General features: G+C 28.3%; 1 protein-coding gene across 2 annotated transcripts; it reads right to left on the bottom strand.

The window, feature by feature from the left end:
* Positions 1-2,787: 2,787 nt before the first annotated feature.
* Positions 2,788-25,610, bottom strand: PlexB (plexin B). Of its 2 annotated transcripts, none has more exons than XM_089215769.1 (24): positions 25,297-25,610; positions 13,884-14,032; positions 12,605-13,794; positions 12,341-12,517; positions 12,111-12,239; positions 11,943-12,043; positions 11,298-11,430; positions 10,802-11,167; positions 10,502-10,735; positions 10,157-10,414; positions 9,851-10,099; positions 9,370-9,786; positions 8,998-9,294; positions 8,590-8,766; positions 7,985-8,228; positions 7,718-7,860; positions 7,509-7,642; positions 7,086-7,434; positions 6,840-6,993; positions 6,610-6,774; positions 6,170-6,527; positions 5,827-6,039; positions 5,465-5,615; positions 2,788-4,945 (listed from the first exon to the last, which is right to left on the bottom strand). In XM_089215769.1, exons 2-24 carry the CDS (start codon positions 13,906-13,908, stop codon positions 4,838-4,840), a joined length of 5,772 nt encoding a protein of 1,923 aa, XP_089071895.1. In that variant the 5' UTR covers positions 13,909-14,032; positions 25,297-25,610; the 3' UTR covers positions 2,788-4,837. The 2 variants fall into 2 exon arrangements, with proteins under 2 accessions (XP_089071895.1, XP_089071894.1); XM_089215768.1 differs by having other exon boundaries at positions 6,589-6,774.
* Positions 25,611-26,406: the final 796 nt, after the last annotated feature.

Consider the following 26,406-nt stretch of genomic DNA (forward strand, 5'->3'; position numbering starts at 1 on the left):
ACGAGTACGGTGACGGGGAGGTGATACATGCAAATTAAAATAAATAACAAATAACAAATAAAATTGAATAAAGTTTGAGTTATATGGAGATGGTACATTTAACAGGCAACGAAGTGCACGGGATCAGCTAGTTATATAATAAAACTAATATTCAAGGCATATTTTACACTGCCTAATATAGAATATTCACCATAAAAACGGCCAACACAATTTAATCATACATCACTCATAGCACACAATTATATTCAAATGTTAACCCCCCAAGGTTGGCCAGACTGCTGTCGGTAACATTTGGCCCTGTACGGTGACAGGCCTGCTAGTTAGTTACTAGTTATAAAAGTTGTGAGCCAGACGTTGTCTGTGCTGTGCGTCTCTCTGTCGGTTGTGCGAAGTGCGAGGCCGAAGAGTGACCATTATTTTAATAAAAGTTATTAATTCCAGATGAAGAGTGTTGTTCTTATTTATTTAACTAGTAAGTGTTTGGCGATTGAAGAAGAGGCGATAACACGTGAGACTCGATCCTAGGTCAGCATATCGTAGGAGGTGGCAAATTGTTGAATGTTATTTTAATTTTATGAACAAAAATAAAAGAAAAAGATAATGGCATTCAAATGGCTACTTGTTTCTTGTTATAACTTGCATTATTACACAATAAGCAGCCGCTAAATAAGAACAAGGCAATTAATATAAACTGATCGACATAGGCGATTCCGCGAGTAAATATAAATAAATTTATCCGTGGAAATGTTTGAATGTTTGACGAAAAGATAAGATTATTTTCAACCCGTATTATACATTATACATATTCTGTACTTGACACGGCGACGGTCGTAATCGTTACGACATTATTTGGGTTTATTATTATGACTATTAATTCATTAAGTGTTAAAAGGTTAAAACACAGCTAAAAGTACCCATCATATTATTTTTCAATTTATTTTACTGTGAACGTAGTAACAAGGACAACATTACTTCGTCGAGATCCATTAAATTATTCGTAAGTATAAAATATTATAATGCTATTGTAATTAACCTATATTGTATTGTATTATATTTTATACCAATTAGATACCTTTAACTTTTAAGTAATAATTAAAATAAAATATAGGTAAATTATAAAAATAATGATGTATACTATATTTTACTGTATATTTATACGTAGGAAGTGGCATACAATGGGGGAGGGGTTTGGGATAAATCATATATAAAATATATTATCCAGTTTTGAAATGGTTAGAATAATAGAATTAAAAATGTATAGGTACACGTCATGAAAATAATACATTTTATACAATTTGTGAGTGAATATGGCTTTTTACTTAAAATAATTGATTTTTCTTACATTATGAAACTATAATTTTACTTATAGTTTTACGCGTATAATTTTACATTTACATAACGAATTTCTTAGTAAGAAAATGAAAATAAAACAATATAAGTTTTGGAGGATAATGAAAATTGCCTTCTTGTGGTTTCGGCTCGGTAGTGCTAAATGGTACTCAAAAATATTATAAGAAAATTATTAATTAGATACAAGAAGATCTTGGCATAATATTTTTATTGGGCCTAGGTAAGTTTATCATTTTTACCTGAAAAAAACCGGGCCGAGTTGTGCACATCAATAAGTATTGAAAAAAAACAAGGCCTAGTTTACAATAGACCTTATGAAATTTCTTTTACAATTGCCCATAAACATATTATGTATATAATTTAATCTCCCCCACAAAAAAAAAATTGAATGTATGCCACTATACGTAGATATAAGCATAATAAATGTTTTAATTTTAAAATTTATATTATTTTTAATTTGCATACATACACCTTATTTTGTTGTGTATTATATTTTTGTTCTTTTGAAAAAATGACCAACTTCAAATTTAAGTTCTGAATCCACGCCTGGTTGTGAATTTTTTTTTTAAAAGAGTAGGTAATATTCCAACTACTCAAAAAAATTACGTGACGCTGTGTACCGAAAAGAAGCGAAAGAAGAAGAAGTTTTCAAATTATGATTTTTGGATAGTATTAAACAAAGGGGGGGTGGTAAACACTGAGCGTGCCTATGGGCGCCGAGAAGGTTAATCCGCCACTGGCTACAGCACGTAAATATGGATGCTTGGTTTCGAACTGGGTCTTATCGTAAGACGAAGATGTCAAATAATGAAGGAACTAGTAGTAATGCAACTACTGGTAGTGAGATTGTTGATGTATCAAGTTTGAATATAACAAAGAAAACTAAAATATATTTTCGTAAGTATAATCCTGACTTTTTAAAAATCATGTTTGTATTTTTTGGTACTGAGGAGCCTATGCCGCAGTGTGTGATTTTTTTCGAAACGCTATTCAACAAATGTATAAAATTTGAAGAGGAAATCCAATGGATCAGAAATCCTTTTCATGAATAATACTTGAAAAAATTTAAAATATCAGCAAGTGAAGAAGATTCGTTGATTGAAATGTCATGTGATCAGACTTTAAAATCATACTCTAAAAGAACACAATTAGTGCCATTCTAGTTAAATGTTCGGAAAGACCATCAGCAATCGCTAAAATTGCACTGACAAACTTAATGGGCTTTTCGACAACTTATCTATGTGAACGTGCTTTTTCTACTTTAATTTATTTAAAAAATAAATATAGGTGTAAACTGAATGTTGAGAGTGATTTAAGACTAATTTTTTTTTTCCAGCAAGTTATGATACTGAGTTGTGGATGAAGGTAAATTGTATGAACATACAATATACATAAATACGATAGGTGATATTTCTATAGAAATAAGTGCACTAGGTATTGTATTTAATTCCTTTTAAATAATATTTGATATTAGAAATACTTATAATATACAACTTATTGAAAATTGGTAAAGATGGTTTTACAAACAATTATAGATTGGTTTGACAAAGTTTACTTAATGTCTATTATACCAAAATACAACAATAATTATAAAAATACTAATAATAAATAAATTTAGATCAATGTTTAATTTGCATTTTTTTTTTTTGTGTGTGTGTAAAATACTTCACTAAAAACATTTTGAACACATTATAATAGTATAATATTTTATTATATATACAAATACACACACACACACATACATATATATATTAGTATATGTAATTCAGTTTAACATTTATACTAAATCTTAAAATAATATTTATACACTTTGCACTAATGAAATAGAGAATTGTTTTGATTTTATACGCTTGAAGTCATCAAAATGCTAGATTAAGTATACAAGTACAGATAAATGCAACAATATAACTTTTTCATATGGACACATAATTAATCAGATACAAGTTAGTGAGATCTAAGAGATTTTAATATAACTAAGATAAGTACAGTATTTTAACAGTCAAATTTTACTGCGATGGTTATTTAAAGAAGAATAATTTTTTTTTATAATAAAACATACTAAAATTTTTTTTTCAACAATATGTCATAAATCAATATCAGAAACATATAAAAAAGTTATACCTCTAAGATAAAATTATTGTGGAACTGTTAAAATACTGTACATGCATTATTGATTACTAATCGACAGCAATGTGAGGGAAAATATGAAATTATACCATCAGTGTACAATAATCAGACCATAAATACATTTAATAGAAAAAGTTGTTATCTAAAATAAATATAATACAAGTATAAATACAATGTAAAATTATTGGAAAACAATTATAAAAAAGCTAGATTTTGACAACATACATGAATTAAATGAAGCAACAAAAGCAGAACAATATGAATTGAATGGAAACTGAACTTATTTAACACAACCGGCTAAACATTGACAATAATATAAAAAAAAAATATACATATACTTAACTTAAATAAATTTAATCAGAAATAATAAGTAGTAACTTAAAAATAACAAGTTTATGTTAATTAATATAAAAATTCAATCATAGACAGCAAAGACAATTTGCTCATTATGATTTGATGTATTTAATAAAACAACTTCTTTTAGAATATAATCTTTTTAGTTAAATGTTTTTGCACTGTTTTTGACATGTTTATCAGGACGGAATTAGAGAAAAAAAACTATTAAAATTTCATGTAAAATCTATTTGACCACGCAAAAACATATTTTAACTTTATTATTAAAAAATTATTTAGTTTATATTAGTAGTACAAAAGTAAAAACAAAAATTATCATAGTGTTTTACTAAAGAATAATAATAGCAAAAATATTAGTTATAATAACAATATTGTGTACACCAATTTGTACTTCTCTCATTTAGAATTTGTCTTCTATTAAATAAATCAAAATGTACGAAAAACTTGAGATTATAAAACGAAAAATTCAGATTTAGTAATAACAGTGTTATATGATATAAAAAGAAAATATGTATTAACCTCAAAATAATTTGATTTAAGTGTCAATGTAATATATAGCATTTATTTGAAATATTAAAATAATCATGATTATAACTAACAAAAGTAACACACATATAGTAAAATTTTCTAAAAAAAATAAGGGAATATTAAAAAAGAAGTTGTGTTATCTAATTTATCAGCCTAAAAATTCAAAAATGTATATAAGCCAAGGTCGGTTCCTAGTGTCTTAGTGAAAAAAATTCTTTTGATCAGCTCAACAATAAAATAACTAAAATATTAATTTAACAACCTAGAAAGTATTAAGTCGTAAATATTTTGGTGGTCAATCGTAACTTAAGTTTTCCTAATATAGCAAGTAATATTAAAAACATTATGTGTCTATATATAATATATGTATACTGTATATAAATATTATTAAAAAAGTCAATATAATTTCTACATAATCTGTACACATTAAAACATCTTTATCACAGGATAGAGTCGCAAGTAAATAATCAGTCTACTGTCAGCATATGGCCGCTTCATCACCTTCAAGTGTCCCAGCCACCTTATTTAACTTATGACTGAGATTAATCTTTTGACAATAAGGATCCATTTCTAATGAATCTAAAATCTAGATAACAAAATAATAAATTAATAACATTGTTATAGTTTACTTTTTCCACAAAAGTATGTTTGTAGTAAATTAATGTAAATAATAGAGCACACAACCCAATATTTAATTAATTGAAATGATATGTTTTCAATTATTGTTGTTAAAAAAATGTACATACCATCAGTATTATCTATAAAAACAGCATTAAATTATAATTAATTATAATTTAAAATAAAAAATTATAACGAAATATCAGGTAATATACAACATAGAAATTGGACACCAAGTATATATGTTTAAATAAATCAAACAAGATTTAATATAATGACCTATTTTTAAGTTTCTTGGCTATTTTTATAGATAATACCTATTACACTTTAATTTTATAGAAGCGTAAATAATTTATTTCTTATATGAAATAGGGTACTTATTATTCTTAATTTAAGGTTGAATAATAATTTATTAGACCTGAAAACCTATAGACAAGTTAATGACTGTAACATATTGAAATGAAGCAATTATTTTAATAAAACTTACTGCATCATTATATTTAGAAGCATAAATATACAGTTCTTTCAAAGCAGAAACTATGTGGAATTGGCCAAAATGTGAAACAGATAGCTGTTGCATAGTTGTGCTTAGTTCTTGATCAGTTATTTGAGGTAATTTTTGAATGTCACTATAAAATCTGAAAACAAAACAATAATAATAATGACACTAACATTTAGTGTAAAATATAAAGAAGGCGTTAGTATTAAAAATAAGTAAAATAAGTTAAAGATAACATAACTAATAACATAATACATAATCTACGTACAATTATAATTTATAATATCATTTAGTTTATATTTTCAAAAATTATTTGTACATAATATAATAATAAAAAAAATTATACACACCTTAAAACAGTCTCTCTGTACTGGGGTATATCTTTTGCAAACAGAAGTTTGTTTGATGGCGAATCTTTGCCTAATCTATGATCAGATGTTGAACATGAATCCATAAATGTTTGAGCAATAACAGACAAACAAGAGTCTACAGTAGGAGTTTTGTCAATATCAAATATGAAATCTGGGTTTTTTATGAAATTCACCCAAAACCTCAATGGAAGACTGTAAATTTGACATTTAACAAAAAAATCATATAAATTAAATCAAATTAAAATTACAAAAATTCACATTGCTTTCAAACAAAAATGATATTGTTTAAAAAACTATCAAACAGTTAAAAAACTATTATTACCTATTGGACTTCCAAGAATGAACAACTTCTGGATCAATTATATTATATTTTTTTGCAGCATCATCAAACAAATCAAACAACCACTTGACAGCTGGCGGAAGAGTTTCATTGGCTGCTAAAATTGTTGAGAAAAAATCATCAACAAATTTCTGTATTGTTCCTTTTGTTGATAATAATCTAGTTAAAAATATCTCTGGAATTGCTTTATGGGTTCTTTCAGGCATTTTATTTGTATGATATTGTTGCTGTGTATCAGTGGATCTAACTAAATGATACACAGTACCATTGGAACTAGAATCGGTTTCAATGCCTCCATTAGTTGTTGATATTATGGCACCAGAATAATAACCAGATGTACCTAAATGACAATTATTTTAATACGTTTTAAAATTATAATCAGACTATATCTAATTAATTACAATTATGGCATGATTGCATACAAGATTTATTGTATGTGTCATGTTGGCGTGGAATAAGCGTCATTACAGCTGTTTCTTTTACACCATAATGTGCAAGAGTGTTTAACTTTTTCCATCCACACAAGTTTTTAGTAGTAACATCATAATCTTGAAGAGTAAGGTGACCTCCCCTCCCATGACGCCATTCTAAAAATAACATATAATATTATTAATAAAACAGTAAGTAAACATCAAATTTAAATTATTCTCACCTAAATCAACGCCATAAACAGATGGTCTAAGAGAGAATGCTGTATTTTTATAGACAGCATCAAGAATTTTAGATTTCACTTGACTAATTGTATCACAATCTAAAACTTTACATTGCACTTTATCATCTAATTCATCTTGCATAACATATAAATTCTGGAATAAAAATGTAAGTTATTTATTCAGTTATAATAAATAATTGAATAAATCAAAAAAAAAAAGAAAAAGATTATTTAAGTTGTACTCACAACAACACGATGATCTATTTGTTCTCGAAGTAAACGATCTTCAGACAAACTATACCTAGCATCATATGTCAATGCATCAACTGGGCCTTTTTCCACTTGATGTTTAATGGCTTTATAAAGTAAAAACAAAGATGACCCTGCATAATCTTTAAGATATTTATACATGTTGAGTGCCATCCAGTTGGTTAACATTTTTTCAACAACAGATTCAGTTCTTCGTAACATTAAATGTGGATGCTTTGACATAACTGATTTATCAATTAGTCTAAGCAATAAACTCCTTAAAATATCAGTCGCATATTCCATTTTGTTCATTAAAACAACCATAAGTAAAGAAGCAACATTGACTCTAAAAATGAAAAATTTAAATTAAGTTAAAAACAAAAATGTGTAGGTAAGAAAATATAAAACTAAAACACTCACTTATCACGAATGCTAAAAGTTTTTTGAGATTCAAGAGTATCAATAAATGATAATACAAAATGTTTATTATTTATTAGCTGCTCAAATTGCATCATGGCAGCATCATAATTTGTTGTTGATCCAGCAATAACAACCTATAATAATTATACAACAGATTAATAATAAAATATATTTTTTAATACTTATAAGAATGTTTTTTATTCTCCTACCTTTGATTCATTTAAAATTGGATGATCTCGAACTCCAGGGAAAAACACTTTCAAAATATATTCATTGTGATCTAATGTTGGTATACCAGAAGATTCTAAATCTGCAGTTAAATCAGTCATATCGGTTTGCAATTCAGCAAAAGCTAAAATTTAAATAATACAATCATAAAATAAAAAAACTTTTTTCGATTAAAACCAATTACATGCAAAATTCTTATTTATATTTTGGAAAATAAAATTAAAACAAATATGGAAATGTGATAGAACCTTGTTTACACTCAGACCGGACATTGCTTTCTAATGTATCCATTTGAATTTGAATACGTTTATACTCTCTTTCAGCTTGTGTAGATTTTCTTCGGTATAAAAATAATATAATGAAAAAAATTATAATTATACATAAGGCACTAGTTACAGCACCAGCAATTGCCTCAGGTGAAAATGAATATGTCGATAACACATCATATTGTAAGTATCCCACATTGAATCTTAGTTTTTTACCCACACGAACCTATATATAAAATAAAAATATATTAGTACATGTTTTAGTGAAAATAATAAGGCTACACAGATTAATGTTAATAATTTTATACTTATGAGTAAAAAGTTATTGTATTATATAAATTATACATTTTTATTAAAGCTAAGTCAGAGCTAAGAATATCAATTTTTTATATAATTGTTTATATATGTATATCATTCAAAATTTTATATAAATTAAATATTTAGAATTTGATATGTATAAACAGTCTATGAGTTTCAAAACAGGTATTTATTAACATGATGTTTCCAAATTTATATGGTACTTTGATAATACATTAAGATTCTGAACTCTAACCATAATACAAAAATTAATTTAAAATTAAACTCACCACAACTAAAGGTAATCCTGTTTTGGTAGGTGAACCAAAATCATCAATAGATTGTGGTTGATATTGAGGGGGAATACAAACTAGTTGTGTATTAGCCAATGAAGTAACATTGCATACTTCCATTCCAATAGTTACATTAACATCAGATTCATCACAAGCCAAATTCAAGTTTTCACCCTAATTATTAATGATAACAAATTATAAACATATTTACATAAGATAAGAAATTAAATTTCAGTAAAATAGATAAGAAACAAAAAATAGCAGATAATTCAATTTTATAAAAATGATTTGGTATAGATGCTAAAATACACCCCACAAGAATAAAGGAAATAAAGAATATAGATATGCGTATTATTATAATTTTATCAGATGATATTATTTCTATAATAATATATGTTTACTAACCTCTATAACTAATGTATCACCTTTATATGACTTAATAGTATTCGAGAATTGGAAATATTTTGGATCTTGCACATATACAATTTGAGACTGTAAGACTTTCAAATGTTTTTCTAAATCTTTTACAGCAGCAACATTGTCCATGATAAAACCAATTTTCAAAGTTAAATAAGAATCTAAGTATTTTCCATTGGTAGCATGTCTTCTTCTCTTTCGATAACTTTTAATATTTTTTAAGAACTGACCGTTAGCAGAAGGCGACGGACATTCCATTTGAGCTGAATTAAGGACTATACATTCCTGAAAAAAAATCGAAGAACATCAATAAGTACATACTTTTATAATTGTATATAATTATTAATAAAATATACTCACAGTTTTATTAATGGGATGCATGAAATCAGAATCAACATAGATGACCATTTCTGGCTTTTGGATAATGTCAAAATTAGTACCATGAACTGTTATCATTCTTCCTCCAGATAAAAAGCTAATTAGTGGTTTAATTTCAGCAACAGTTGGATCACTTCTATAGGTGAAAGGTTTAGCCAATGTCCTATTGGAACCATCAATGATTAAATGCATTGAATTTACAGTCAGGGGTCTATTCGCAGCCGAAGTCACACAAGTAAGTCTTGTGCTTGAAGCATGAGTTGTATTGACTGTACATGGAAAATTATCGAGAAATGCAGTCACTGAGCTTCCAATGTTTAAATTATGTCCACTAATGGCTAACAGTGTACCACCACTCTGAGGTCCCATGCTAGGTGTCACTTTATCAAGCTTAACACTCTGTAAAATATATGTAATAAGTATTGTTCAAATTAATATAAATTATATTTATTAAGTACTATACCTTATAACTGAAATGCACAGATGATTCAGTAAGGCCAGCATTATTTCCAACCACAATAGAAGCAAACTTTTCAACATTTGAAGGTCCAGTTTTACAAACTATCTTAACAGATACTTCATAATCAACCAGATGACACAAAATACCACCTATATGGATTTTTCCCCAAACATCTTCTCTATTTAGACCTAAATTACTTCCTTCAATAGTGACCATAGTACCACCTTCAATTGGTCCACTAAGAGGTTTTATCTAAAAAATAATTTAACAATTAAACACATTTTATAAATAATTCTACAATTTTTATACCATGTCTATTCTCGGTTTTGGACATTCATTGCTAGATGCTTCTGAGCAGGTTTCTGAATACACACAAGTACTTAAGCACCAAGTACAGTGATATTTGCGATTTCGAGTAACACATAATGAACAATCAGGGTGTTCTCTATGAGACCCAAGAATATCACACTTATATAATGTCACATTTATTGTATCAACATGATGGTTTCTGTTCCAAACCATACTGACCATTGCATCATATTCTCCTGAATTAGTTTCATATGAGTACTGGATAATACAACATAAATAATAAATATTGTTAATAAATTTCATATAAAAACAATATCTTAAATAATAAATAAGATATAAATTTACAGTAGTTTTATCACAGACGATATACTTTTCTTCTACCCTCGCGGGGACCATAAGTTTGGCTCCTTCAATGTTAATTATACATTGAAAACCTGTATGTCCAACTTGAGGGTTAGGTAAATTTTCTACTTGTAAAACTATTTCTTTAGGAACACCATTAGGTAATAATATTTTTTGAGCTGGTTGAACAAACCGTGGACAAAACATCGCACCATGGCTTTTAAGACGAGTAGGGTTCTAAAACAAAAAATGTGGGTAATTAGTAAAAAATAAATAAATCAAATGTTGAAGATTTTAACTTACATTTTCACCACTGATAATAATACGCTGGCAACTGGATACATTATTTGTACATTTATTCTCGTAGACACACCAATTACAGGCCCATTGGGATTTAACACACTCCATACATCTGGTATGAGCTGAACAATCATAGTAAGCAAAATTCCTGCTTACAAAGTCTTTATTTGTTTCAGAGGACCTCACTGATAAAGAAACATAAATATGATCTTGGTTTTTTGGAATTTTTGGACGTGATTGAATGGAAGGAGTTGAGCACTGCAATCCAAATTGAGTAACAACTGCATCTAATGGATCACTTTTGCCAAAAACACAACGATATTTTGCTCCAACAGGTAATTCTGGTAATGTTTTGATTACAAGTTGTAACTGCAAAGAATAACATAAAATAAACAATTAACACATTTTATCATACAATATATTTATATCATTATTAAAATAATGAAAACACTTATTAAATTTAATATTTTATTTTTAATCAACAAGAAATAGATAATACCTTTGACATTTGATGAATTGGAATTCGATCAGGGTTTATTTGTTCGAAATCAATACATTGTTGACCAGTACCAAGAGATAACCATCTAGGTGAACTATGGCTAGCTTTTTGACAAGTACTTCTAACAGTACACCTAATAGTTTAATTCATAAAATATAAATAAATAATTGAATTAGTTAGGGTTAATAATACTATTTAAAATTATTGGACTGTGCTTGTGATCATGGGCTCAAGTCAGTTTTGTAAAAATGTTATACTATATTTTTGTTTTGTAGATAATGTAATGCCGGATTAACTGATGGCACTGAAATATGGATATCTTAATAGACAATATTATTAATAATGAAATACCTAAATATAAATGTCACCAGTCGATATGATGTAAAATTATATATTAGATATTATAAAATATACATACATAAAACCAACTTAATGATAATTGTATTGTGTGTATATAATTTTTTAGTTTTTTCAAATAGTAGTAAAATAATGAACATTATAATTTTTCTTTTATGAATTAAGCTATACATATAATATAAAATTATAGTAATTATTCATGCACTTTTCTTTAATAAGGGTCAGGTTCTCAAACCACAAATTTAATACTAATACAACTTTTTATATTTAAAAAAAACATTACTATACCTTCTTTCAAGTGAACACCAACCACAGTAAGGGTCATTTGCTTCCAAACATGAAGAACAATTATTAAAACTGTAACAATGCTCTACTCTTACTTTCAATACCTTAAAATCAACAATAAGAATAAAACTTCTGTTAAACTTTTTAGAATTTTTTTAATTCAAAACTTACATTGCTTCGTGTTAACACATATAAATGTTCTCCATTAGTAGAAAGTGATGTATCTGGTAATATGGCATTTCCATTGTCCAAGATCAATTCTTCATAATTTACAGCATGCGTTGCAGATGATAATAACACCTTTTAAATATTATTTATTGAACAATTAATTTGAACAATTTAATATAGGTACCTAAGTCCCATAGATGGTTAATTTTTAAATAAAAATAATTTGATTATACCTTTTTAAGAATTCCTGTCGAAGTTCCCAAAAAAATAATGGTGTTTTTTTCTGTTGTTGCTAAAGTTATTGAAGTTATAAGATGATCTGGAAAATTAATTGCTGCTTGCGTAGTAATTGGTTCTGTTCCCGATATTTTTAAGCCAATTTCACAAAAGTTTAATATATTTCCAGTCGACTAAAAAAAATTTAATAATGTAAACATATAATAAATATAAGATAGAATTAATTTGTATAAACATTATACATATTCATGACTACTCACCCCTGCAGTAGGACAATTTCCTTGTAATATTAGACCAGAAACATATGGCATATTACGATATTTAATCGTGCCATTAAAACACATATGAATGTTTTCATTAAACTTAGATTCAATATATTGCATACTAAATGCACAAATAGCTGATTTTGGCATTGGTTCATTAGTAATGCCTTGACTTGGTGAAAAAGATCCAACTAAAACTTGGTCATCAGTATCAATACCAAGACTAGCTGCTAAGTCTTCACCAGCATTACTTAACTTTAGATCTTGAGCTAGTTTATAATTCACTAAATCATCAGAGTTTGATGTTTCTTTTACCATGCATTGCAATGTAACTTCAGTATAACTATCATAATTGGCATCATCTATACAAACTCGGGCTAATCTAGTAACATATCCTAGTTCTTCCTGTCCTGGCAACGGTGAATGTTTTTGAACAACAACGAAATATGCATAATCACTAGAGTTGAATCCATATATATATTTAACAAGGAAACGATCACGATAATTTACGTTAATGTTAAGCGAAGATTGTTTTAAAAATGAAGTTTCCGCTAAATTTAAATTATAAAGGCTACGACTTGAAATTGCTGGTACAGCATGTCTATAATCTCCATTGTTAGTAAAAGTGGTTCCAACATACAATACATTTGAATAACCCCAATTATTATAGTGTTCTGGTCCAATAAAAGCATATGTAGAAGCTTGTTCTGTATTGGCAGCAATACTCATAGGAATAAATTGTGCTGGTAATGACACATTTGACATCTTATATTTGTTACAAGCCCCTTGAAAAATAGAACCACATACTATTAACATTCGAGATTCTAGGTCAATGATAAGAATTTTGTTGTAGTTATCAGTTAATGATGTTTCAATAGGTGGAGATGTTGGACAACCACTTGCAGGACATTGTGGACTATCTGAGAGTGGACCGGTGTTGGCACATGTTTCCACAGTTAAATTAGACCCTTCTAGTTGTATTAGTTTGTTTACTGCACCAATGTAAACTCGACCCCCTAAACTCTTGTCCACAGCCATGTGAAGAAGATGGTTTGAAAAACATTCTGACTGTATATTCTGTGGGTATTTAGCTATAACTGACATTGCTGAACTGCATTTTAATGTTGTAGTTATTAGCAATAATACCAACACAAAACATAGTTTGGATTTCGGCATCACCAACTTTCCTAAGATAATATAATTATAATACATTTATTATTTAATATAGGTGCTTACAATTCCATAACTGTATTCAACCAAATTATTTGTTACTTACCCACAGTAATAAATTTCCAATCCATTTAAATGATATCGGCATTTTCAAGAAATCAAAAATATTAATTTTATGTTTGTAAACATGGTCTTATATAAAGAGCATTCATTTATCTATTAGTAGAAGATCCATATTGTTTGTATTTATACATTCTATAACAAAAAAATAAATATTTCCATTAGACAATAACAAAACCTATATAAAATATATGAACTATCTAGTTTACTAGCCGTACAACCAGACTTTGCCTGGGAAAAATAATTAATATAATTAGGCAGTGTTGGGTAAGTTACTTTTTAAAAGCAACAAAGTTACATTACAAGTTACAAAATAAAATAGGTAACTAGATTACTTAGACACTCAAGTACAAAATTATAGCGTAACATTACATTTTTTACTCAAAAACTATATACTAAACTAGTTACAATGACGTTAATCTTATGTTATTAAGTTTCATAAAAGAAGTCATTGAATACCCAACGTTGGCTTTGGTAAAGCGTTGATCTACTGGGCATTTAAAGGTTTAATGTGTGATCTAACGAGAAAACAGTAAATAACTAGTTAAATACCTAAAAATTATGAATAAATATGTAATATTATGTAACAAAAATGTAATTCAATTAAAAAAATTACTTTACATAATATATTTAAGTTTTTTGTGTCTACAAAATGAATGATACAATTAGTATTAGTCAACATTTTTATGAAACAAAACTTTTTCTACATCTTCCAAAAAATGTATGAATAAATAATTCTGATTCTTTATTGAGCGATACCAACATTCAATTAAATGGCATGGTAATAGATTTTCATTAGTCTTGCACATTTTTCTTAGTATTTTAGATTAATTAATAGTAGATCATGGCAAATCCGGTAGATCACACTCTTTCTCAATGCCCCCAATGTCATATAATTGAAAAGAAATTACATAAATATCTATAAATGGCACAAAAAATACAGAAATATTTTAAAAATGTTTTCATGTTTAGTACCTATTTATATAAATTAATATTTGATAATAACTTCAAATATCCACAATTTGATATTTATTTTTGAGTAAAAAAAAACCAAAAAAAATGATTTTAGCAGACTGGTGTACGTAGAATTCAAACTTTTTCCAAATTGTTTTCCTGATTCTTCTTAAAATATAAATAAATAATTATAGATTCAATTTGCTACAAAGAAGTATTGAAATAGGAGTGTTAACTTTCACTAGAGCAATTACCAACAGCCAATTTACTGAGACACCTACCACCTTGAGTAAACTTAAATTTAATTATTTATACCTATGTTTAGACCAGTGGTGGTCTAAACAAAATTATCAATGTGCTAGGTATTTTCTTATATATAGATGGTTCACAAGAAAAACACAATTTTTTTACTCATCCTAATACTAAATCCAAAATAAATAAAATATGAAGAAAACATATATTATTTCTTTTACTATTCATAGGTAATCATAAGGGCTCGGATTTTAAAGCAAATGCTTCTTTTAATATAATGTATATAAGATAAAAATCTAATTTTTATATATAAATTTGTTTCACGTCATTCTGATTCTAAATAAACGGATTTATTTTGGCTTTTTTGCTTTTTTATAGCTTTTTATAGTTCTTCTAGCTGTGGAACTTTTATGTTTCTTATGCTATAATAATAAAATTATGTTTATTTAATTAATAAGAAATATGAAAACCTGCAATAATAATTTATAATATATTATATTTATATATAATGGAGATATTGCAACTGCAATTTCAGGTAAGCTAAATCATGGTCTTTTGAAAAACAAAGGCTAGAAACAATTATTGCACATAAATACTATACAGTACTATACTGTGTGGTGTTCATCAAACGAAATTAATTATCATGAGTTTGATCTAAACCAGGGGTCTTCAACCCGCAGCCCGCCCTATCATAATATGTGGCCCGATCACATTTTAAATTTAGCATATTGTACATTTTCTAGTTAAATAAAATTATAACAGTTAAGCTATCGCTAGCGGAAATATGCGATAAGATAAATTGAATTACCTACCAAGATATAATTAATATTGTCTATTAGTTTGTAATCGATTGTGGAACAAGCACAATATTCGCATTTATGTGTAAAAGTTTCAATTTCATACTTTTTCTTCATAATATTTGTACAATATGTCGGTGAGTAAAAACGTAAAATCTCGGATGAAAGTCGCGTTTTTCAAGAAAAATGGTTCAATAGCTACTTTTTTATTCGAGTTAAAGAAAAGGCAATATGTTTGATTTGTCAAGAATCGATTGCAGTGATGAAAGAGTACAATTTAAAACGACATTATACTACCAAGCATGCAGCAAAATATGATATGATACAAGGAGAACTTCAAATTGATAAACTTGCATTATTAATGAAAAATATACAAGGTCAGTCTTCAAGTATAAAGAAATGTCATAAAGACTCAGAAGCCAGTGTCAAAGCTAGTTAAATCATAGCCCCACAAATTGCAGCTTAATCAAACCCGTTCACTGATGGTGAATTTATAAAAGAGTGTATGGAGGCCGCCTCTGAAATTTTTATGGCCAGCACAAAAACAACTTTTTTCCAAATAGAGTTAGAATAATCCAAATAGAGTATAGAAGAACTAGGAACTGATTAAAGAACATATTTCTAAATTTATTTTTTATTCGCTGGCCCTTGACAAAAGTACAGACTTGACAGATACTGTGCAATTAAAAATTTTTATTCGAGGTATCGATTTTAATTTTAATATCACTGAAGAATTAGCCGCGCTTTTTCCAATGAAAGGCACTACAAAAAGTTGTGATATTTTTAATGCATTAAATTTGACACTTAACCGTTATGACGTTAAATTAAATAACCTTTCTGGAGTTAACAGAGCCCCACATCAATGGTTGGAAAAAATGAAGGGATCGGAGCGCTAATTAAAAAAGAAATGAGTACATGTGGTGCTATACAACTGATGCAATATCACTGCATTATCCACCAAGAAAATGTATGTGCAAAATCTGTTGGTTTTCAAACTATTATGAAAGATGTTGTAAAACTAGAAAATTTTATCAGATCAAGAGCATTGAATCATAGAGAATTTAAAAAAATTTTAAGTGAAATAGATGTTGAACAAGGTGATGTAATCTATTTTACAGATGTCCGTTGGCTCAGCTGAGGTAAAGTATTGAAAAGGGTTTTTGATTTTAAAAACGAAATTTTTGAATTTGCTGCAAGTAAAGGAAAAAAATTTGGACGACTTAATGATTCAGAATGGAAAACTGATTTTGTCTATCTCACAGATATTACATGGCACTTGAATATGAACTGAATTTACACTTACAGCGTCAAAACCAATTAATACATAATTTATTTGACCATATTAAATCTTTTGAAAATAAACTTCTGCTGTGGGAAATCCTGCTAAGAAAAAATAACACTACTCACTTCCCATGTTTGTGTAAGTACAATGTTACTTCAACGGAAAAATACGCAGAAGCAATTTCTGATTTAAAAATCCAATTTGATTTGAGATTTTAAAGCTAATGAAAAATTGTTTAATTTGTTTTCAATTCCATTTTCATTATCAGTTGAAGACGTCCCAGAAAATATGCAAATGGAGATCATTGATTTACAGAACAATACAATATTAAAAGAAAAGTACAATAATGTTGAACTTTCAATTTTTTATTCGAATTATATTGACACGGAGACATATCCTAATCTTCGAAACAATGCATTAAGAATGATGTATCTTTTTGGTAGTACTTACACTTGTGAACACATTTTTTCATGAATGAAAATTGTCAAATCTAAAACTAGAGCTCAATTAACTAACAATCACATGGAAAATTCAATCAGAATCGGCATCGTCTCAGATCCAACCAAATATTGAAAAATTAGTTAGTGAAAAACATTGTCAGTTTTCACATTAAAAATAAAATAAAAAATTTGTAATTAAAAAAAAAATATTTATCTATATATGTTTTAATAATAATAATAATTTGTAATTTTGTAATGATAAAACTGAATTTTTATATAAAATACATGTTTTTACTACGAATTTACTACGGCCAGCAAGATTTAAAACAAATAATAATATGTGGCCCGCTGCATAAAAAGGTTAAAGACCCCTGATCTAAACAAAACCTCTTGCATGAAATATGCACTTATTACTTCAGTGGATGTAGAGTGTTCGTTTTTATGTATAAAAAATTAATTTCTTAATTCAGTTTTATAAAATGATAACTAATTAATGTTAATTTTTAATCATGCTTTTTTTTTTTTAAATAAAAATGCTTTTTTTTTGATTTTTTACAAAAATTTTGTGCTTTTTTTGTTATTTATTAACCTCTAAAATCCAAACCCTAGTAATCATTATTCATTATATTATTAAATTCAATAGTTACCAGGTATATTTTGTTTAATGATCATCTGTTTTTATTTTTAAAATGTATGAATAAATAAGTCTATCATTAGCATGTTGGAACAAATAGTTTAAACTATGTTTTTTAAACGGTATTCTAGGATTATCTTTGAGTAGTGGGTAACGTTAATCAGAATTAAGAGTTAGATGTCAAAATGTATCTGTTTATAATTTAAGACCTTAAATTATAAGTTATCGGCTCAAAACAAATATTATCTATATTATTTATCAGGGGCGTGCCTAAAAAATTTTTAGGAGTGGGGACACTCCCCCCCCCCCTGTAGGCATGCTCCAGTTGTACATCATTATTTATACTTCAATGCAATTATTATTTTTATTATAATTAAATAGTTAAAGTGCTCTATCATGAAAATATTGCTACTCTCAAGGGGTCATCTAGGGGGAAATGGGCTTTAGGCGGCAGTGGCAGCAAAACATTAAATGGCAGCAAAAAAAGTCAATGATATTGTTTGTAATATAATAAAAACAAAATATTTAATAGAATACATATTAATTATTTTAGTTACTAGTCAGAATATCTAATCTATTCTGTGTAATGCCTATATGTTATTTTTAGTATTATCACTACATATATTGACATATTAAAGTAGCCCCGCTGCCTGTATACAATATTACTAAGCAGGTACCTACTGGCTACTAACTTCTACTACGGGGTATTGACCAACTGTCCCCCACGGCTAGGTTAGGTTATTGGAATTTTAAAAATATTTACCAGTTACCCTCAACCAAATGTACCAGTTGCCCCCAACCGAATGTACCAATTGCCCTCCATGTTACTACACATATACACAATTACAATATATGTATAGCCTGTAAAATCGGGGAGGTAAATATACAAATAATTAATGAAAATAAAGTAAAATAGTATAAAATGGTAGAATCAAATTTTGATATTTGCAATTATACATGATATTGTATTTTGTTAGAAATTGGAAAATGGCTTCACTTAATTTTCAGTATCTCATTATTACCATCTAGTGAAGTAGATGGTTGTTTTGTCGAATATCTAATGTCAATTCACCCTTTATCAGAAAAATTAGTAAAATTTTCTGACTATTTAGTTGACACATGGTTTATTTTTTTTTTACATTTTCTTAAAGTTGACTTTTCGTCCTACACTGTGGGCTATGAATTTAATTGATTCAGAGAAAACTACCAATGCATGCAAATTATTTAAATCGTAATTTTTGAAGAACTTCAGTAGTGCACATCCTGATATTTTTATTTTTGTAAATGTTAGTACAAACAAATACATACATTGCTATAATAAATACAAAAGCAAAAATATAAGTAGATTAGATTTTGTAAAATCTGTTAGCAATTATTGTATCAAAACATTATACGGAAGAAAATCCACAAAAAAAAACCAATGGAAAAAAAATCTACCTAAATGATAATTTTATCAGATAATTAAATATTAATATAATCTATTTGCTGTTATCAATATTACAAATTATAGTATGTCTCACGAAAGAACGGGACCGTTTCGTGCATGTAGAAAGAGCTCACCGTTTACTCCTCACCACGACCGCCGACAACCACCAGCGACGACCGTCGTCGTCGTTGTAGTGCTGTGGTGCGGTGCGGCGTGGGGATGCGCAAGAATGACCGATTTTGGTCGAGACACGGTCCCGTTCTTTCGTGAGACAGAGTATATGTATATAGATTTATTATGCCTAAATTTAAATATAATACAATTATACAGAGTGTAACACAACTATTTGAAAAATATAGTAATATTTGTAATGGAAATTTGTTAAATAGTCCTGTTACACTTCATATATTATTTTTTTTGTCCAATTTATTACAATTATATTTATTTTTCCAATTTATAAAGCTAATAGAGGTTTTATAATATTATATATAATTAAAGGAATATTATAAGATCATATAAAAATACACTGCCTGTTGTAGATCATTATGCTCACTGTGACTTTACTACATTACATTCTTATGTTTTGATTCTTACAAAGTTCTAAATTTAATATATTATAATGGAAATTGTTAAATCAAATAAGGGTTCAGATAAAATTTATCACAAAGGTTAAATGTATACTTTAACAAATATGGAGATGTACCTAAAAAAGTTCACTCAATTTTCCTGCTATTCAGAGAACTTAAATTCTTTAAACTAATCCTGTGGTTACAACTTCACAATATGAGCATCTAGCTGAACCATTACAAGTAAAAGTGACTAAATTTATTGCTCAAATTTAAATTAAAGCTGCTCATTCGAGTGAGATCCGTCTCAGATTTATGTATAAATTATATTCCGTGATTAAACATTATCATTTTGGTTTTTTTTTTAAGGATTCCATATAATACTCGTACATACCTAATAATATTATATTTAGTATATATTGTTTTTGTAAGAAAGATATTTGTTCGAACATAATGTTTTATAATTTTATCCAATATCCAAAAAATATCATTATACCTATGGGTAACACTTTCTTTTTTTTAAGACCCCTTTTTGGTTTGAAAAATTATATCTATATAAAAGTAAGCTTATTAGGTATTTAGGTACCTAGTTTTAATAAACAATTTTATAGAAAAAGATGAGCTGGAAAAATAAATGTACTTAAAGAATGTCAGTGTACAATATCCCTATAAACCTTAAATGTATAATTATTTGTTTTAATTATTATTAAAATTTTATTTTTGAGCTCTTTTTTATTAAAACACATTCGAGACGATCTGTATTTAAATATAAATTAAGTTCAAGACAAACCACGTGTCTGGCGCGTTACAATATTTTACTCATGAAAGACAAATCATACGTCTTGCATGTAATATGTCTTCTATCGATTTTCAAAAATTGATATAAAATCATATATTGATTCTATCTTTTTTGTAATTATTTCAATCGATAGAAAATGTTGTATCGATTATTTACATACAGGGTGATTGATTTATCATAAAACAATCATTATATCAAAAAGTATTGACTTTTTTCAAAATATTTTTTACATGGTTTTAAGTTGTTAAAAAACCAATGTTTTTATTAAAAAATTATATTTTTAAATATTTTTATCCTTATCATTTTTAAGTTTTTACTTTTTTGAATGACAAAATAGAGTTTTAATTTCATATTCCAAAGCAGAATATTTTTCTAAGTATTTTGATACATAGAAATCGAATTTGAGGTTAGTAGTTTATGAGTTATAAGTATTTAAAGTTAGAAAAATATTCTGCTTTGGAATATGAATTAATTAAAACTATGTTGTCATTCAAAAAAGTAAAAAACTTAAAAAATTATAAGGATAAAAAATATTTAAAAAATATAATTTTTTAATAAAAACATTGGTTTTTTAACAACTTGAAACCAAGTCAAAAAATATTTTGAAAAAGTCAATACTTTTTGAAATAATGAGTGTTTTATGATAAATCAATCATCCTGTATAAAATATAAATATTATGCTCTGCGAATTATTTGTAGCGCCCATTGATTTTATATTGTAAACAATACGGAAATATTTTTCTCAAGATTGTTGTAAAAACAAGCTATTTTCCACTCGTATTTATCATTTTCTTGGATTTTCGCCTTTCATTTTGACGTTGTTTGCTGTTGATGGATAAAGGTAATAATATAATGTTATTATTATTTTTATATTTCCCCACTGTGTCGTTATAGTTTTATCGTATCTTCAACCATTTTTTAGCAAGTAAGAAAAATGGGTAATATAAATTTATTTTATAAAAATTATTTTCGTATCAAAAGAAAATGCAAATTCTAAATTATAGAATGTCACAAAAATCGGTCAGATTACCTATACAATTTTTATAATTTAATGAAAAATAGTAAAAACCGCTAGCCCGTAGAGTAATAATAAAGTGAAAATATTCAGTCTTCTATAATTAATATGGTATCATGCTATAACACATGATTCGTATCAAATGTGTTAATTAATGATTTTTTTTTTACTATACTATATATTGTAATTATTCTTCATTTAGCTGTTTACTATTACTAGGGCACAGATGTTTATGTATTTAAAACTACTGTAATATGCCTGCAATAATGCACTAAAAAATTACAATTTATGCAACCAAAATATGTGCAAAAAATTATAAAATATGCATTTTTAGCCAATAAAAACACAAAAATATGTACAAAAAAATTATTATAATTCATAAAACATAAATATTTTATTTTTATTTATTATTTCATTTTAATACAATTTAAAATTTATATATAATACATGTTTTGACCAACACGACAATTTAAGTCATACCAATATGTTGTCCAGTTGTTGCCATATACAAAATTCTATTCTATTCTATTTTATTATTATATATATTAGATATCTAATAAAGTAGGTACCGTAATCCGGAACAAACACAATGAAACGTTTATATTTTACGTGAATGTGTGGTAGATTGTAGTTAGATATACAAATTGTGAAATTAATTATATAGTTTTTTAATTTAAATTGTGTTTTAAAAAGAATGAATTGAAATAGAAATTTATATTTTTAAAATCTCAAAATATACAATTAAAATAGAAAACCATTAAATACGCAAAATAAAAATAGCATTACATATTTGATTCAGTTGAACATTAATTAAATTTGTACCTATCAAGGTTAGCATTAAATTGGATAAATAGAAAAAAATATACAATTTCATAAACATCCGAGCCCTAACTATTACCATTTGTACTACTAATTTTTTACTTTGTTTTTGTATCCAAAATTTGTTAAAAGATAAGAACAGTACCTATGAATTTTCAAATTGCTAAAACGTATGCCCGTTTGTTATACATAAATAAGTAAAATCTAATTAATATCTTAGTAAGCTACCCTGTAAACTATGAGTAACGAGATGAGCAAGCAATGAAATTAATATTACTCATTGTAAAAAGTAAAAATCATTTCAATAGCATAGTCATACAATATTGAATTCCAAAGGTTCATGATGTAGCTTATACAATGCAATGCATATTGGAATTTTCAGAATCAACTGCACGATTATTAGCTTAAATTTATATGCAAATTTATTATATATTTTTTTTAATTTAAGAAAGTATTTTAAGTATGTTTTAATTGGGTTTTAATATTTTTATTTAAAAAAACCTACAATTTATTAGGTAAAATGAGGATTGATAAGTGACAAATAAAAATAAATAACATGAATCGTGATTAGGGAGGATACCCAGTGGTAACACCCTATAAAGCAGTGGTCCTCACAAGGATTTTAGAAAGGGCCAAATATAATTTTTGAAAATCACTTGTAGGCTGTTTACATTTTTTATTTTTTCATTATTAATATTTTTATACTAAGCACAATACCTAGATGAAGGGATACATGAGAAGGCTTGGTTGGCTTGATTGAAAAAAACTATTCAATAATTGTAGTGATGGTACTTAATTTATTTTACATTTTTAATGATAAGAATTATCAATATAAAAATGTACAACTGCAGTTCATTGAATTTAGTGAATAATTTTAAAAAAAAAACAATAATAAAATAAGACAGGATATTTTGTGTTGTAAATGCAAAGAACCCCTGGTCACTTATTATATGTAAAATGTATGTTATTGCTTTATTAGTATACTCCACACCACGAGAGAAGGAACCAGTTTCGCGCATGCAGACTGACGAACTAGTGGTATTGGACTCAGTTTCCCCACTTTGTCCTCTACAGTTGGTGCTGTGGCTAGCATACATACACGAATTTGATCGCGTTTTGGTCTGGATACTGGTTCCTTCTCTCATGGCACGGAGAATAGTAGTAGTATTGTACACTATCGCTGGACTAAACGGAATGTGCTGAGCAAATCCTTATGGCCGGACAGTGCCAGGACTCGCTGTGTTATAACTTATAACACATGTGAGTCAGTTTTTGTTTATAGTCAGGGCCTTATGATTGTCAGAACCTTTCATAACAGTCGGAACATTTTATATAAATTATATTAATTTCTAAGCATCTGTCGTATTTCAAACATTTCATAAACTACTTTCTTTTCAATTTGTGTTGTGGCTAAATTTATTTGTGACTTAAAACCTAAGTGTGTGCAGAACATTTGTTAGGAGAAGGTATTGTGGGTAAAGTTTATGAATGACAAAAACGTTTTTCTGGGACTTGGGATTTTATATTTTAGAATGTACAATTTAATTTTAGTGCAGACCATATTAAATTTGTTAAAAGACAGCATGTGGCCGCTGGACCACGTAGTGAGACCACTGCTATAAAGTGACAGTAATAACAATGATGATTTTAAAATTTTGAAAGGTGTTATCTGGTAGCAACATCCACCACTTAGTTAGCATGTTTAGTGAAGAATAAGATCTCTACACCATTCCTAAGTCTATGGCGTGGATTACCAGGCAGTGTGTGCGTTGATAATTTAGAGATTAGTGGATTTGTGTGTTGTTGAAAATTATTATGGAATCTGGTGTAATACAATTTGGAGATTTGGTTAATATTTTGTATTTTAAGATATTTATGGATATTTTTGTTGGTTAGGTACCAAGGTGCAAATGAAACTAGCCGAAGACATATTGACGTTTTTCTGGGACTTGGGATTTTATATTTTAGAATGTACAATTTAATTTTAGTGCAGACCATATTAAATTTGTTAAAAGACAGCATGTGACTCCTGGACCACATAGTGAAGACCACTGCTATAAAGTGACAGTAATAACAATGATAATTTTAAAATTTTGAAAGGTGTTATCTGGTAGCAACATCCACCACTTATTTAGCATGTTTAGTGAAGAATAAGATCTCTACACCATTCCTAAGTCTATGGCGTGGGTTACCAGGCAGTGTGTTCGTTGATAATTTAGAGATTAGTGGATTTGTGTGTTGTTGAAAATTATTATGGAATCAACATTAAAATGTTGTTGTTTTGGCGAAAATAAAGATAGCAACATGTCAATTTACATAGTATCAACTAGCGACTGCCGAGTAACAGGCATTTCACGACGCACACGATATCATATGCAAATCTATAATATTTTGTTATGGTGTTGGTGTGCCTACCTGAAACACGGGGTGGTGGTGTCGGCGATCATAACGATGTTGTGCGTATCCAGCGACGTACGACTGCGAATCAGACGAGTGGGCTGAGTAGCCAACGTACAAAATCAGCGGCGGGCGAACGGGTCGGCGTCGGTTGAGTTTCGCCGCCACAACAAGAACCTTGCGGGTTCAGCCAACTTTGTCCTATGTGCCGAGTGCACTGTGTAACGGTGCACACCGATAATCGTTGTCCGTCCGTCGTCGGCGGCAGCGGCAAAGCGGTTTCGACAAGACGGCGGCGGACGTTGTATAACCGACGGGCGGGCGGGCGGGCGGACGGAGTTTCGTGTGACGAACGGAAAATCAAACACAAAAACAATACATTTTCTATACCATTATGTTGTGTGCGAGTGAAATATTGTTAAGAATTTATGTTATTATCAATTGTATCAAACAAATTTCGATTTTGTTAGACACGGAGGGAGCGTTTGGCTTCCATCTTGGAACCTTAGACGCGGTCAGTTTTACGAGATGACCGTACCGAGGCTCCTCCTACCCGTCGGCCGTCGGTTGCGGCAATCCCGTGGATAAGTGGTAACTGGCAATTAATCTCGACATCCTGCCGCGCCGCTACTGCTATATTTTTTTCGGCTTTCAGCGCACTTTTTTCTTCTTTTTTTCGGACATTTCCGAAATGTGTTTATCTTTATAATTTAAGGAACGTACTGAGTTATACTGGTGTTATATATAAAGAAATATGCGATTCTAACAATAATAGCCTACCTGTCTACTGGTGGCCAGTACACATAGGTACATACCAGTTGCGTTTGAAGGTTTTTTAATAGGTTTGCCAAAATTAAAGCGCTCCTGTCTCTGACGTTACGTAACTCTACCTTACCTCCATAAATATGTATTATAACTTGGATACCTACTGGAGTTAGAATGAAAAATCTATTTAAGGTGTGAAGTGGTTAGTATTCTAGCGTCAACAACAGTGGACACAACTAGAGCAAAAATATTCTGGGGCTGTAACCCTCAACTGATATTACATGAAAAGTAACCCATGAATGTGTTGCCTCCACACCCCTATCTACATCCAGTATATTCAATTAAAAACATACAAAAATTATA

Source organism: Diuraphis noxia, unplaced genomic scaffold, assembly GCF_037042655.1.
Source record: "Diuraphis noxia isolate RWA-SAM2 unplaced genomic scaffold, SU_Dnox_SAM2 contig0001, whole genome shotgun sequence".
In the NCBI taxonomy this organism is placed as follows: domain Eukaryota; kingdom Metazoa; phylum Arthropoda; class Insecta; order Hemiptera; family Aphididae; genus Diuraphis; species Diuraphis noxia.

Coding starts and splice junctions, on each gene's coding strand:
- PlexB (XM_089215768.1), bottom strand. CDS start 13,908: ATGGATTGGAAATTTATTACTGTGG. Junction 12,044..12,110: donor ATGTGTTAACACGAAGCAAT/GTAAGTTTTGAA, acceptor GTTGATTTTAAG/GTATTGAAAGTAAGAGTAGA. Junction 4,946..5,464: donor CTTCTAAATATAATGATGCA/GTAAGTTTTATT, acceptor TTTGTTATCTAG/ATTTTAGATTCATTAGAAAT.